This window comes from Staurois parvus, unplaced genomic scaffold, assembly GCF_062004578.1.
Source record: "Staurois parvus isolate SC_StPar_1 unplaced genomic scaffold, SC_StPar_1.0 ptg001339l, whole genome shotgun sequence".
In the NCBI taxonomy this organism is placed as follows: Eukaryota; Metazoa; Chordata; class Amphibia; order Anura; family Ranidae; genus Staurois; species Staurois parvus.
The window spans coordinates 113,852-130,253 of record NW_028319135.1 but is presented as its reverse complement, the minus strand read 5'-3'; the positions used below and the strand labels follow the sequence as shown (position 1 = coordinate 130,253).

At 49.0% G+C, this 16,402-nt stretch overlaps 1 protein-coding gene across 1 annotated transcript; it reads left to right on the top strand.

The window, feature by feature from the left end:
- Positions 1-1,513: 1,513 nt before the first annotated feature.
- LOC149436800 (origin recognition complex subunit 6-like) lies at positions 1,514-16,235 on the top strand (the record flags this gene model as incomplete). Its single annotated transcript, XM_089661449.1, has 6 exons — positions 1,514-1,643; positions 3,631-3,794; positions 5,059-5,148; positions 10,678-10,790; positions 11,665-11,739; positions 13,719-16,235. Coding segments are annotated over 6 exons (703 nt in total), but the record flags the coding sequence as incomplete, so codon positions are not given.
- Positions 16,236-16,402: the final 167 nt, after the last annotated feature.

Genomic DNA, 16,402 nt, shown 5'->3' with positions numbered 1-16,402 from the left:
GGGTCCGGGGGGGGGAGAGCGGGATAGAGCAAACCCCGGGGTCCGGGGGGGGGGAGCGGGAGGGATAGAGCGGACGCCGGGGGGGGGGGGTGGACAGCGGGATAGAGCGGACGTCGGGGTCCGGTGGGGGGGGAGAGCGGGATAGAGCGGACGCCGGGGTCTGGGTGGGGGGGGGAGAGCGGGATAGAGCGGACGCCGGGTCCGCGGGAGGGGGGGGGAGAGCGGACAGAGCGGCGGACGCCGGGGGGGAAGGGGAGAGAGCGGACGCCGGGTCCGCGGGGGGGGGGGGAGTTGGATAGAGCGGACGCCGGGGTCCGGGGGGGGGAGAGCGGGATAGAGCAAACCCCGGGGTCCGGGGGGGGGGGAGCGGGAGGGATAGAGCGGACGCCGGGGGGGGGGGTGGACAGCGGGATAGAGCGGACGTCGGGGTCCGGTGGGGGGGGAGAGCGGGATAGAGCGGACGCCGGGGTCTGGGTGGGGGGGGGAGAGCGGGATAGAGCGGACGCCGGGTCCGCGGGAGGGGGGGGGAGAGCGGACAGAGCGGCGGACGCCGGGGGGGAAGGGGAGAGAGCGGACGCCGGGTCCGCGGGGGGGGGGGGAGTTGGATAGAGCGGACGCCGGGGTCCGGGGGGGGGGGGAGAGCGGGATAGAGCGAACCCCGGGGTCCGGGGGGGGGGGAGCGGGAGGGATAGAGCGGACGCCGGGGGGGGGGGTGGACAGCGGGATAGAGCGGACGCCGGGGTCCGGTGGGGGGGGAGAGCGGGATAGAGCGGACGCCGGGGTCTGGGTGGGGGGGGGGGAGCGGGATAGAGCGGACGCCGGGTCCGCGGGAGGGGGGGGGAGAGCGGACAGAGCGGCGGACGCCGGGGGGGAAGGGGAGAGAGCGGACGCCGGGTCCGCGGGGGGGGGGGGGAGTTGGATAGAGCGGACGCCGGGGTCCGGGGGGGGGGGGAGAGCGGGATAGAGCGAACCCCGGGGGGGGGGGAGCGGGAGGGATAGAGCGGACGCCGGGGGGGGGGGGTGGACAGCGGGATAGAGCGGACGCCGGGGTCCGGTGGGGGGGGGGGGGGATCTGGTGGATGCCGGGTCCGGGGGGGAGAGCGGGATAGAGCGGACGTAGGGTCCGGGGGAAGAGCGGATCTGGTGAACGCCGACTCCTGGGTTCAGTAACACTTTTAGCAGTTTTTGTACTTGTAAAAGCTGTGCCATTTGCACCATATTGATATATTTAGGTATTTGTTGCTGTGAGGACATGTTGGAATGTTTAACCCACCCATTTGCCTGTAACTGCTGTAATGTGTTTTCTTGTGTTGTGGGGGTGCGTGGCAGATGTTCTGTCATGATCTTCTACTTTGGGGGATGTCTTTTTCTCGCTGGGAACCCTGATATCTGTCATGAATAAATACGTTTATATCCAATTGCGGGGGAGGGGGAGGAGGCACAGTGACTCTTATGCTCGTTTGAAGTTTGACTTTAAGCTGTTGCCATCATGCGACTCTAATTATTGTTACAGGAAAGCGGAGGAACTTCTGCGCCTGTCGCAGTTAAAGTGCTCAGGACTCTCGGCCGTGTCTACAGCGACAAGTAGTGCGGTCATGTGTCTCCAGCTCGCAGCTGCGTCACTGAATCACCCTGTGGACAAGGTGAGAGCTCAGTATGCCAAACTTCAGGCTGCCCGATTGCCAGCAGATGTCCAGTGTGATTTAGTCATTTTCCATACATGGGGAAGTTGTGCAAGTTTTCAGGATTTCCTTTCCCTGCACAGGTCCTTTAAATTCCCAAGACTTGGTCTATTGGGTGTGTACTTGAGGGTTGAGTTTGGGAACCACTACTGTATGGGCATGGTCTACCGGGAGCAACACCTACCAAGGCCTTTTGTGGTAGATGCTTAGGCCTCCAATTCTGTCCACCTTGGGTTTTACCCCCGGGACTGTGGCTGGCTTGGAGTAGTGGAATTGGATATCCTGGACGATTTAGGAATCCTACCCCCCTCCATTTTTCTCTCTGTTGTCTTTACTACCCTGAAGTTTTCTTCCTTCTCAACCTTAGGAAGGACAACCATGCCCACAAGTTTAGTAGGACTGTTCCGTCTTGTATGACATGGCCAGTTTGCTCTTGCTTGGGTGTGACTTCGTAGACCAGTAGAAGAGATGGCTCACTGTGCTACGGTCCATTCATTAGGTCCATTGGGGGGGGGGGTCTGGTGGTGGCGGCTCTATCCATGTATGAGGACTGAGCTTCACCTGGTTTACTTTTCATACGATTGTTCTGGTTTGTCTGTTATGTTCTACTGTATGCCTTCAGTTCCTTAATATTAATTGAGCAGGGAGTCTGAGCGTGTTCTTCATGGTCTGTGAGTCTTGCGTTCTTCTGGGGTTTGGGGCCCACACTCGTGCTATCATGGAGGTTTTCTGAAAATTGTTACCATTTAACGAAATCGTTCTTTTCCAAAGAAATTTCCTAAAAATTGTATGAAATAGTATGACCATTTTAGATGGTAATATCAGTGGGGCATAATGAAGTAAATATAGCAGTTGGGGGTTTAAGTATTTAACCATCAGTACATTGATTGTAAGAGATCTATATAGATAGATATATAAATATCATGGTTTGTGGACTCTACAACTTTCCTGCAGACTAAATAACACATTAATTTGGGGTATTTGCACCAAAGAAGTGTAGCTGAGTAAATTTTGATCTAATATTATGAAATGTTATTTATTTTCAAAATTTTATAACAAATGAAGAAAAGCGTTTTTTTGTTTTTTTTTTTCAAAAGTTTCAAGAGGTTGAACTCCGTAGTGATTAAATCTCGCCAAAAGAAAGCTCTGTTTGTGTGAAAAAAATGATACAATTTTTTTTTATGGGTACGGTGTTGCATGACCGCACAATTGTCATTCAAAGTGCCACAGTGCTGAAAGCTGACAATTGGCCTGGACAGGAAGGGGGTAAAAGTGCCGGTATTGAAGGGGTTAAATTAAGCCTCATCCATAACAGACAATACACGTCTATTCCATGCTCTAGTTTCCTAAGCCATTCTATCAAGGGAGAAATATTAAGGAGATTATACATAGATTTCTGCTAATATGTATATCATATTAAAGTGAAATTCCACTCTCTCAATCAACGTTGATTTATATTGAATCCTTATGCTGCTAACATTAGTAGATAGATGGGAAAGTATAACTTATTTGTTTTACACTTTTTTTATATTTACTTCAGTTACTTCCTGGTTTCCATGCCTAGGCAAATGATGTCATACATCCTTGCTGTCTTTAGCAGGGGAGGGTTCTCAGCTCAGCCTATGCCTGAGCTTAAGGGCAGATGGATTTCATGAAGTAAGATACATTATTTGCCCTTACTCAAGATGGCCACTACCAGAAATGCCAGGGGGGTGTTTTTCAAAATGATTTCTCAGCAAAATAAAGCATGGAGACATGGATGGATGGGGGAGTTTTCATGGAATGTTAAAGAAATGAAACAATGGCATTTTTGGTTTGCGGTGCTCACAAGCAGTGCAGTTCCACCATTCTAAAGCCGTTCTAGAGCCAACCTTTTTCTCCTTAACTGTTACCATCCGCTTAGGATCTGCTGTTTAGTGTTTAGTATAAAACCCTTTTCGTTTTTCAGGACTATGTGGTGCGGCTGTCTGGACTCAACAAGAAGGTCTATCAGAACTGTCTCAAGTCCTTTGAGTGTTTGCTTGGTGTGGATAACAAAATGGGCATCAGAGACCTGGCCGTACAACATGGCTGCATGGAGGCGGTGAATGTGGCATCCAAAATACTCAACAGGTCAGAAGGAAATTGGATTTGTACTGTTGTGTCTGTGTAGCTTCAGGCCTCTGCAGACATCAGAACATTCACTCAAGCCGGCCATTTTTCTGGTTGGTGAGCATTGTCATGTTTATAGGCCCTTCCATGACTCTTGTTTAGTCTCCTCTGGAGGAACTTAATTGGCTGCATTTCTCCAGCCAGTCACATTAGTCCCCCCCCAAAACCGCTCCAGTGCTTCTCCTTTCTATTCTGTAGGCCAAACGGGTTAAAGTGGAATTCCAGACTAGAACTAACTACGCTTAAACCTGCTCCCACCCAACTTCTAACACTTATACCAGTGGTCTCCAAACTGTGGCCGTGGGGCCGGATGTGGCCCTTTGCTGGCCTGTATCCAACCCCGGGACCACATGCTGCCCTTTGCTGGCCCCTGTCCGGCCCCGGGGGGCGCAAGTGGCCCCCTTACTAGCCTTTATCCGGCCCTTGGGGCACTAATTCTCCCTCTGAGAAGACATTATTCTGCCAACTGATACCAACAAAATAGGTCACCATTTCTCCCACTGACACCAATACTGGGACAGTATTCCTCCCAATGATACCAGTGAGAGGGCACTAATACTCCCTCCAATACTGAATGTGATATTTACTACCACTGATGCCAGTAAAATATCCACTCTTGCTGGCCACAGTCCGGCCCCCCTAAAGTCTGAAAGACCATAAACGGGCCCTTTGTTTAAAAGCTTGGAGACCCCTGACCTATACAAACTATCCTGTAGAAGGAAGATATATATATTTACCTATCCTCAGGGTGCTCCAGTCCGGTCACGTGATCGGTTCCCTGTGGCTGGCTTCAAGGGGGGAGGAGTGTAAAGTGAGTGGCCCTGCACATACCTGCAGCCGCTCCTAGGCCTTGATCCATTAACCACTTGACTCCAACCTCACACAAATATATGTGGCCCACTGCACTGGGCTTTTGCCATGGAGCCACATATTTGCATATCGTTCATTGTGCCCGGAGCACGTTGCACCGCCAGCACAGAGACCTGGGGTCTTACCATGAGCCCTGAGTCCCATACTAACGATCGGAACCCAGAACGCCCGATTCTGGGTCACATGATGGCTGTGATGGCCTATGATTGGCTATCACAGTGAGCAGTCACTGTGAAGCCCGCCCCTGTGTTTTCTCTCTGAATTTACCCATCTTTTCACTTCACTCCATTTTCCTGATTGTAGTAATTGTTGTCCAAATTCTCACGTTAATTGGATTACATTTGCTCTGTTGTAGATATGAAGCCACGCTGCCCCAGGCTCAGCAAGGAGACCTCGATTTATCCAAACCTTTGTTTATCACTGCCGCTCTGTACTCTGCTTGCAGGTAGGAAGTTTTAGATGGGTAAGGGGGGGGGGCATTCTCGTTTCCTGAAATTTGTAGAATGTGTTTGAACTCTCGCAGTGAAAATATTTTGGGCAGACTTCAGGGAAGCCACCCTTTACCTATGGGGAAGCCACCCTTCTCCTGTGGGAGAATCGTTTGGGGAAGCCACCCTTCTCCTGTGGGAGAATCGTTTGGGGAAGCCACCCTTCTCCTGTAGGAGAATCGTTTGGGGAAGCCACCCTTCTCCTGTAGGAGAATCGTTTGGGGAAGCCACCCTTCTCCTGTAGGAGAATCGTTTGGGGAAGCCACCCTTCTCCTGTAGGAGAATCGTTTGGGGAAGCCACCCTTCTCCTGTAGGAGAATCGTTTGGGGAAGCCACCCTTCTCCTGTAGGAGAATCGTTTGGGGAAGCCACCCTTCTCCTGTAGGAGAATCGTTTGGGGAAGCCACCCTTCTCCTGTAGGAGAATCGTTTGGGGAAGCCACCCTTCTCCTGTAGGAGAATCGTTTGGGGAAGCCACCCTTCTCCTGTAGGAGAATCGTTTGGGGAAGCCACCCTTCTCCTGTAGGAGAATCGTTTGGGGAAGCCACCCTTCTCCTGTAGGAGAATCGTTTGGGGAAGCCACCCTTCTCCTGTAGGAGAATCGTTTGGGGAAGCCACCCTTCTCCTGTAGGAGAATCGTTTGGGGAAGCCACCCTTCTCCTGTAGGAGAATCGTTTGGGGAAGCCACCCTTCTCCTGTAGGAGAATCGTTTGGGGAAGCCACCCTTCTCCTGTAGGAGAATCGTTTGGGGAAGCCACCCTTCTCCTGTAGGAGAATCGTTTGGGGAAGCCACCCTTCTCCTGTAGGAGAATCGTTTGGGGAAGCCACCCTTCTCCTGTAGGAGAATCGTTTGGGGAAGCCACCCTTCTCCTGTAGGAGAATCGTTTGGGGAAGCCACCCTTCTCCTGTAGGAGAATCGTTTGGGGAAGCCACCCTTCTCCTGTAGGAGAATCGTTTGGGGAAGCCACCCTTCTCCTGTAGGAGAATCGTTTGGGGAAGCCACCCTTCTCCTGTAGGAGAATCGTTTGGGGAAGCCACCCTTCTCCTGTAGGAGAATCGTTTGGGGAAGCCACCCTTCTCCTGTAGGAGAATCGTTTGGGGAAGCCACCCTTCTCCTGTAGGAGAATCGTTTGGGGAAGCCACCCTTCTCCTGTAGGAGAATCGTTTGGGGAAGCCACCCTTCTCCTGTAGGAGAATCGTTTGGGGAAGCCACCCTTCTCCTGTAGGAGAATCGTTTGGGGAAGCCACCCTTCTCCTGTAGGAGAATCGTTTGGGGAAGCCACCCTTCTCCTGTAGGAGAATCGTTTGGGGAAGCCACCCTTCTCCTGTAGGAGAATCGTTTGGGGAAGCCACCCTTCTCCTGTAGGAGAATCGTTTGGGGAAGCCACCCTTCTCCTGTAGGAGAATCGTTTGGGGAAGCCACCCTTCTCCTGTAGGAGAATCGTTTGGGGAAGCCACCCTTCTCCTGTAGGAGAATCGTTTGGGGAAGCCACCCTTCTCCTGTAGGAGAATCGTTTGGGGAAGCCACCCTTCTCCTGTAGGAGAATCGTTTGGGGAAGCCACCCTTCTGTAGGAGAATCGTTTGGGGAAGCCACCCTTCTCCTGTAGGAGAATCGTTTGGGGAAGCCACCCTTCTCCTGTAGGAGAATCGTTTGGGGAAGCCACCCTTCTCCTGTAGGAGAATCGTTTGGGGAAGCCACCCTTCTCCTGTAGGAGAATCGTTTGGGGAAGCCACCCTTCTCCTGTAGGAGAATCGTTTGGGGAAGCCACCCTTCTCCTGTAGGAGAATCGTTTGGGGAAGCCACCCTTCTCCTGTAGGAGAATCGTTTGGGGAAGCCACCCTTCTCCTGTAGGAGAATCGTTTGGGGAAGCCACCCTTCTCCTGTAGGAGAATCGTTTGGGGAAGCCACCCTTCTCCTGTAGGAGAATCGTTTGGGGAAGCCACCCTTCTCCTGTAGGAGAATCGTTTGGGGAAGCCACCCTTCTCCTGTAGGAGAATCGTTTGGGGAAGCCACCCTTCTCCTGTAGGAGAATCGTTTGGGGAAGCCACCCTTCTCCTGTAGGAGAATCGTTTGGGGAAGCCACCCTTCTCCTGTAGGAGAATCGTTTGGGGAAGCCACCCTTCTCCTGTAGGAGAATCGTTTGGGGAAGCCACCCTTCTCCTGTAGGAGAATCGTTTGGGGAAGCCACCCTTCTCCTGTAGGAGAATCGTTTGGGGAAGCCACCCTTCTCCTGTAGGAGAATCGTTTGGGGAAGCCACCCTTCTCCTGTAGGAGAATCGTTTGGGGAAGCCACCCTTCTCCTGTAGGAGAATCGTTTGGGGAAGCCACCCTTCTCCTGTAGGAGAATCGTTTGGGGAAGCCACCCTTCTCCTGTAGGAGAATCGTTTGGGGAAGCCACCCTTCTCCTGTAGGAGAATCGTTTGGGGAAGCCACCCTTCTCCTGTAGGAGAATCGTTTGGGGAAGCCACCCTTCTCCTGTAGGAGAATCGTTTGGGGAAGCCACCCTTCTCCTGTAGGAGAATCGTTTGGGGAAGCCACCCTTCTCCTGTAGGAGAATCGTTTGGGGAAGCCACCCTTCTCCTGTAGGAGAATCGTTTGGGGAAGCCACCCTTCTCCTGTAGGAGAATCGTTTGGGGAAGCCACCCTTCTCCTGTAGGAGAATCGTTTGGGGAAGCCACCCTTCTCCTGTAGGAGAATCGTTTGGGGAAGCCACCCTTCTCCTGTAGGAGAATCGTTTGGGGAAGCCACCCTTCTCCTGTAGGAGAATCGTTTGGGGAAGCCACCCTTCTCCTGTAGGAGAATCGTTTGGGGAAGCCACCCTTCTCCTGTAGGAGAATCGTTTGGGGAAGCCACCCTTCTCCTGTAGGAGAATCGTTTGGGGAAGCCACCCTTCTCCTGTAGGAGAATCGTTTGGGGAAGCCACCCTTCTCCTGTAGGAGAATCGTTTGGGGAAGCCACCCTTCTCCTGTAGGAGAATCGTTTGGGGAAGCCACCCTTCTCCTGTAGGAGAATCGTTTGGGGAAGCCACCCTTCTCCTGTAGGAGAATCGTTTGGGGAAGCCACCCTTCTCCTGTAGGAGAATCGTTTGGGGAAGCCACCCTTCTCCTGTAGGAGAATCGTTTGGGGAAGCCACCCTTCTCCTGTAGGAGAATCGTTTGGGGAAGCCACCCTTCTCCTGTAGGAGAATCGTTTGGGGAAGCCACCCTTCTCCTGTAGGAGAATCGTTTGGGGAAGCCACCCTTCTCCTGTAGGAGAATCGTTTGGGGAAGCCACCCTTCTCCTGTAGGAGAATCGTTTGGGGAAGCCACCCTTCTCCTGTAGGAGAATCGTTTGGGGAAGCCACCCTTCTCCTGTAGGAGAATCGTTTGGGGAAGCCACCCTTCTCCTGTAGGAGAATCGTTTGGGGAAGCCACCCTTCTCCTGTAGGAGAATCGTTTGGGGAAGCCACCCTTCTCCTGTAGGAGAATCGTTTGGGGAAGCCACCCTTCTCCTGTAGGAGAATCGTTTGGGGAAGCCACCCTTCTCCTGTAGGAGAATCGTTTGGGGAAGCCACCCTTCTCCTGTAGGAGAATCGTTTGGGGAAGCCACCCTTCTCCTGTAGGAGAATCGTTTGGGGAAGCCACCCTTCTCCTGTAGGAGAATCGTTTGGGGAAGCCACCCTTCTCCTGTAGGAGAATCGTTTGGGGAAGCCACCCTTCTCCTGTAGGAGAATCGTTTGGGGAAGCCACCCTTCTCCTGTAGGAGAATCGTTTGGGGAAGCCACCCTTCTCCTGTAGGAGAATCGTTTGGGGAAGCCACCCTTCTCCTGTAGGAGAATCGTTTGGGGAAGCCACCCTTCTCCTGTAGGAGAATCGTTTGGGGAAGCCACCCTTCTCCTGTAGGAGAATCGTTTGGGGAAGCCACCCTTCTCCTGTAGGAGAATCGTTTGGGGAAGCCACCCTTCTCCTGTAGGAGAATCGTTTGGGGAAGCCACCCTTCTCCTGTAGGAGAATCGTTTGGGGAAGCCACCCTTCTCCTGTAGGAGAATCGTTTGGGGAAGCCACCCTTCTCCTGTAGGAGAATCGTTTGGGGAAGCCACCCTTCTCCTGTAGGAGAATCGTTTGGGGAAGCCACCCTTCTCCTGTAGGAGAATCGTTTGGGGAAGCCACCCTTCTCCTGTAGGAGAATCGTTTGGGGAAGCCACCCTTCTCCTGTAGGAGAATCGTTTGGGGAAGCCACCCTTCTCCTGTAGGAGAATCGTTTGGGGAAGCCACCCTTCTCCTGTAGGAGAATCGTTTGGGGAAGCCACCCTTCTCCTGTAGGAGAATCGTTTGGGGAAGCCACCCTTCTCCTGTAGGAGAATCGTTTGGGGAAGCCACCCTTCTCCTGTAGGAGAATCGTTTGGGGAAGCCACCCTTCTCCTGTAGGAGAATCGTTTGGGGAAGCCACCCTTCTCCTGTAGGAGAATCGTTTGGGGAAGCCACCCTTCTCCTGTAGGAGAATCGTTTGGGGAAGCCACCCTTCTCCTGTAGGAGAATCGTTTGGGGAAGCCACCCTTCTCCTGTAGGAGAATCGTTTGGGGAAGCCACCCTTCTCCTGTAGGAGAATCGTTTGGGGAAGCCACCCTTCTCCTGTAGGAGAATCGTTTGGGGAAGCCACCCTTCTCCTGTAGGAGAATCGTTTGGGGAAGCCACCCTTCTCCTGTAGGAGAATCGTTTGGGGAAGCCACCCTTCTCCTGTAGGAGAATCGTTTGGGGAAGCCACCCTTCTCCTGTAGGAGAATCGTTTGGGGAAGCCACCCTTCTCCTGTAGGAGAATCATTTTAAAGTAAGCTTTTTCCCCACTGAATGTTTTATAAAATACTGGCATTCCTTTTATTGCATGGTAAATTTTTGATGAACTAACCTTTTAAGGGCTCTCCAGTGGCTAAATGGTTAGCACTTCTGCCTGGCAATACTAGGTTTGTTGGTTCCAATCCCAGCCTCGGCACCACCTGCCTTGAGTTTGCATTTTCTCCCCGTGGCTGGGATTGGAACCAACGAACCTAGTACTGCCAGGCGGAAGTGCTAACCATTTAGCCACTGGAGAGCCCTTAAAGGGTTAGTTCATCCGGAGGAAACCCACGCAGGCACGTTATTAAAATTATCAGGCAAATGCATTGCACTTACGTTTAAAATCAATGTCCGCATATAACTCATCAAACCAGAAACTGCGCACCAGCGTGCGCTCCACCAACCGTAAGCGACATCACCACTGCTCAATTCTTTTGATGTGTTTTGCCCCTCCTACTGGGCGTCCTCAGAAGGAGTTGGAAAAAGTTGCAATAAAAAGCTGCGTTGATGAATTGAGAGCGGTGCATAGTCACTGTGCTAATCTCTTCCGGACTGCACCGCAGCGGATGGTGTGAACATACTCTTTAAGATTTGCAGCATGAGTGGACCTTTTGATTTATTTGTCATATCAATTGGGTACAGTCTTATTTACTGCCTTTTGCTTTATAACCTGAGGTGTCTGAAGTTAAAAGTGGAAAAGAACAAATTACTCGCTACCTCGGGTGTGAAGAAAGGAATATTTGAGCGTCTCTGCGTTCAGTTGGAGAAAATCGGATCACAGATCTGTCGTAAGTCCTCCACAGTAATTTAAAGAGTCTAAAGAAACTTAAAATGTGAAACTGATATCGTGAAACAGAATATTCTCCAAGGGATTGGCCCTAGTGCACTTACCGTTCCCCCCCCCCCCAATACAGTTTTATGTAGAAACCCACATCTAATCCAGCGAAGGGAAATGATTCCAGCTGCAATGCATTGTGACCGCTGCCTCCACAACTAAAGGTAGCAGTTGGGGGGGTGATAATGGCACAGATCTAGTTTTTAAATGTTGCCTCATTTGATGCTCATTAAATATCACAATCTCAATAAAAAGAATTTTAAAATGATTCTAAGGGAAAAATGTTTATTAAAAATAAAAATGGTATTGCACAGAGCAACTCCAATCCTTCTCTTCTCGGGTCCCCTTCTGGCGCTCTTGGCCCCTCAGGGTGCCCCCATAGCAAGCGGTTTGCTGTGGGGACACTTGTGTGTGCTCACTCCTGAGCCAGTTCTGTGTGTCCATTGACAGGGCATGGTTCAGCCCCCGCTCCTTCCTTACTGGCTGTGACTCCTGTCTTGAAGGAAGAGAGATTTGGCTCAGGTAAGTATAAGGAGGGTGCATTACATTATGGCGGAGAACCCTCTGCCTTTTTTAGAAGCACTAAAAAAAATAAAAATTGTTGAAATGGCTAAAAAAAAAATTGATTACGGGGTGAAGTTCACCTTTAGCCTCCTAGCACTACTTTATAATCTGTACATACTACAGCGGAGCTTTCAGAAAGCTTGAGCTTTATAAATACATCAAAGTGTTTCCCTTCAGTCTGTCCTTTAAGGTGACGGGTTGTCTTTTTTTTTTTTTGACCTATAAATGTCTCCAATCACATGATCTGTTTTTCTCCAATTCAGAGGAAACCACCGCCATCACACAGCAGCTGCGGAAAAAGCCGAAGACTCTTCTGGAATGTATAGAACAGAACCAGAGTAAGATTTATCTCCGAGGGCGGGTGAAACCTGGGCAATATTAGCAATTAAAGACAAATTGGGCATAAACTGTTGAATACATAAATGAAACGAATTTAGTGTTTAAAATGCCAAGGGACCCCTTTTTTTTTTTTTTTTTTTTTTTTTTTTTTTTTTTACTGGCAACTTTGTGATTTACAAACCTTTTTCACATTGCACAGCCAGACAGCTTACACTTTTAGCTCCTGATTAAAGATGAAGTTTAATCTGCTTATATATTGCCTGTACTTCTACTTCTTTCCTCCCTCATAAATGTGCTAATACTGTTTTTAAAGAAGTGTAGCCAAGGCTCTTCTGGCTGTACTTATGTGGATCACAGGAGTGCCGTTCGTTCTGCACTCCTGTGACCCATTTTCAGCTGACAGCGGGCTGAAGCCCATTGTCTGCTGCCGTCACTCAGCCGGACCAGGTTGGGGAAATATCCCGACTTCAAAGTCGGGATCCACCCCATATCTGGAGCAGCACCTGGCTCAGCCTCTCACCCCCAACCCACAGCCTAGCGCTCCAGTGAGTGCGGGGGAAGGCAGAGCAGACAGTGGTGACTGACAGTCACCATTCTCTGCTCAGAGCGGCTTTGAGAACTGGGCGGTCATGTGATCGCTGAGTTCTCTCCCTTAGAGCTGGCGAGGGGACAGATGTAGCACCGGACTGATGCTGCATCCACCTGGGTAAGTATAATGGGGGGGGGGGGGATTAAAATAGAAACCCATGCTTCTCTTTTCAATCCTTTCCATTTTCATTCCATGCTTTTAGACCTAGTGATGTCATCACTGGGTCTCTGCTTCTCTGCAATGCAGACGGATCATGACTGGTGGGAGGGTGCTGTACATAGTTTCCTGAAAACATCACAGCACCTTGCCTATCAAGAGTACTCATCCCTGATGCAAGCAGCGGGCTGACTCTTTAAGCAAATATCAACATGCCTTGGTGAGGGGGGGGGGGGTGGTATCAGTCTGGGGGAGTTGGTGTTCAGGCATTTTTTTTATTTTTTTTTAGAGGTCTGTACTGCATTTTACAGTGTGTCATTTGCATTCCTCTAGACAGTGAGGTATTTTTGGTGGATATGGTGATGTATGGGGCTTATCCATGAGAGGCTGACATTTAAGCCCGTGGATGAGTATTACATATCTGTAGCAAGATATATTATACCATCCAATTAGTTTTGTCCATGGGGTTCCTCCATTTCCTTTACAGATTATATATTCAAGCTGATAGGCTTATGATCAAACTACAGTGCCTCTGTATGCCGTCACTTCATCTAAAACGGTATGGTATTTGGTCGGGTGTTAACCAATTGGATGTAAGGTAAATAAATGCAATGGTATCCAGTCATATTGTTGTGCGCAGTACATTCCACTCCAGTAGGCGTTAATTAAAGCTGAGCATACATTTTATATATATATATTTGAATAAAAGTTATATTTTAGATTCATCAATTGGCCAATTCATCAATGGGGAAATGCACCCTCGTCCAGTATAGATTTTTTTTTTTTTTTTCCGAAAAGACCCTGGATGTCTCGCCTGTTATCAAGTGAAGCTTATGGCGCACAGATTGTACTGCATTTGTAAACTGACATTTTGCACGTCAATTTCGGGTCATTAACAGGACAGGGAGATCAGCGAACGTCCGTTCGCTGATCTCTCCTTTTCCCCTCTACCCAGCAGCACCCACCATACTAGTCCCAGATCTGCCGATGGACACGTGGAAAACGTGGTGTATGAAAGCGCTCCCGGGGTGGCTGCACTGCACAAACTGCTTCCATCTGACAGCCAATAGTAATCTTGGAAGATTTGCAGACAATCCCGGTGGTAGTAAATGGATGAAGCACAAGATATCCTCACTGTATCTTTAATTCCTGATAGTGTGACTATACGACTTCTTTCTCTGGATGACCTTCCCTTCATTTTCATAGCTTGCTTCTCTCTGCTTGTCTGCACAGATTCAGAGGAGGAAGAGGAGGAGATCCCACGCAAACAAGCACGCTCCGAGCCAGAAAACAAAGAGCGAGATTACGAGGAGTGGAAGAGGAAAATACTGCAAAATGCAGCAAAAGCGGCCAGTGGAGAATAACGCCAGGCAGATGGACGTTTTTGGGTTCATTCAGTAATACTGAGCAAAGAGCAGTGACACCCTGTCTAACCCATGACAGCCAATTGGCAGTCTTTTTAACAGGTTTTTTTTTTTTTTTATTAGCTACTGATTGGTTGCTTTGGGTCCCTTAGAAACATGTCACAAAGCATAATGTTCAAAATAAGCCACATGTGTTTTTAAAAAATCAAGTAGCCGTCTTCTCCGGAGGGATGGTCCTAGTGCCAAAGGAGGGGGCTTAAGCTGGCCATACACGTGTAGATTTTCAGGCGATGATATTCGTAAGAAAAGTCAATACACATTTGATGAATGAACGAATGTCGTTCGAAAATTTTCTTTTGCTTTTAAAATTCGATTTTAAAATGAATGTGATTTGTGAACGATAGCCACATACACTGGCCGAAAATTCGTCTGATAAGTTTTCCTTCCTGCCCCTTTAAATTCTTCCGTCACTGCTGCCGAAAACAAACATCGATTTGACCCCACTAAACTTTCTAACTCGCTAACTTCAGAGTGAAGTTAAAACTCCTGATCTGCGTTTTCAATTTAGACAATACTGAAATAACAAGTCTTGCATGACGACCAGGAAACTAGCATTTGGAGGAGGTGGGCAGCCCCCATGCTGCTGCTGCATAGGATTCCATTAAAGTGGTTGTAAAGGCTGAAGTTTTTGCATGAAGGTATAAAACCTTCTTTGTGCACCAGCCCCCCTAATACTCAAGCCCTCTCTCAATCCAGCACTCGACCTAGTAATGTGCACTGCAGTCTCGGGACTCCCTCTTCTTGGCTGAGACAGAAGCGGAAGCCATTGGCTCCCACTGCTGTCAATCACAGCCAATGAGAGAGGGGGCCGCGGTTCTGTGTATGAATGGACACACAGAGCAAGCGGGTACCCCCATAGCAAGCTGCTTGCTGTGGGGGGCACGCGGCAGGAGGGAGGGGCCAGGAGAGCCTGCTGGGGACCCGAAAAGAGGAGGTTCCAGGCTGCTCTGTGCAAAACAATTACATACAGCAGGTGACTATAACATGTTCTTCATTTTTTCTTAAAAAAAATTTAAAAAATCTTTTAAAAAGCCTTTAGAATCACTTAAGGTACAGGGACATTCATTTGTATTTGAACACTTTCTTCATATACATAATGTTAGCTATTAAAGGGTAAGTTCATTTACCTTTTTTAATTTTCGAGAAAAAGGTGAATTCTAAATATCCCGGGCACCTCTTTGGAGCCCGCTGGACCTAGTGGCTGTGATGCCCTGTGTTGGTGTAGCAGTTCATACATAGCTATACATAGCGTTTATCCATCATAGTGCACACAATGTCCATTGGTCATAGCTTCTCATTGGTCATTGTGGCCAAATTTACCAATGAGAAGCTATTCTGAGAAGCTATTCTGGGGACCCTTTACTGGGTGAAGCCTGAGATATGCTTTTTATTGGTCAGCACAGTCACGTGGCTGCCCTGACCAATGAGAGCTTGCCACTGCGAACATTGATATGTATTCTAAAGCTGCATATTGCAGAGTATGGTCCGGCAGCGCCAGGCATTACAGCTTCCATGTGCAGGGGTGGCTGGGATATTTGCAGTTCACCTTTTTTTTAATTTTTAAAAAAAATTAAAGATTAATTTGTCCTTTTTATATATAAAAAAAAAAGGCAGAGAGAGGAAAATGTATAATCTATTTCTTACCCTAAAGCATGTAGCATTTTTAATTGTTTTTATTTTTTCAGGAATCCTCATTTTGTAATACATTTAAAATAATTTGACTTGTCCCCCCTCCCCTACACCATATTTTTCTGAGCTTACACAGGACTCCCCACCACCATGTGACATCACTGAGCCAATCCTAAGACACCAGTGACATGCTATGGATGGATCAAAATTTGGCCGGTTCAACAGGGACTGCGTGACTTTTGATCCAGTATAGCCGTTCTTATTGCGAACGGGCTTGTTTGGAAAATTTGTGTTCTATCAGCGTATTCTGTCATTTTGAGGATTCCCCACTGTTGGTTACAATACCACAATGGGGAGGATTCCTCCATTCACTTCCCTTGTGTGGATGGGGGAATCTGTTCAGTTTTCTTTTTTTGATCAGTCTGCTGATTGATCGAGAGAAGCTGAGCCATGTACGACCAGCTCTACTCTGTACCTATATGTGATTAGGATCTCTCTGGTTCCAGCGGGGAAGCAAAGCATTTGGGGGAGATGAATTACCCTGCTGAGCAAAGCATAGGGTCTCTTATGAAGGTCAAAGCAGATGTTGCTAGGAATGGCTTTTTTTTTTTTTTTAAATCATTGCTGCTATTGTTTTAGTGTTGCGTTGTGTTTTACATAAATTTGTGTATATAAGAAATAAACATATTTAATTTGATTTTGAGTGGCACAGCTGTGTTATTGACCAATTTCAGCAGAACTCTAGGCAGGATGAATGCATTTTTTTTTTTGTTGTTTTTGTAGAATTATTGGCAATTTATCATTTTGGTTATAGTAAGGGAGGGTTATAACCGTCAGTTTTGTGTTTTTTTTTTTGTTTTTTTT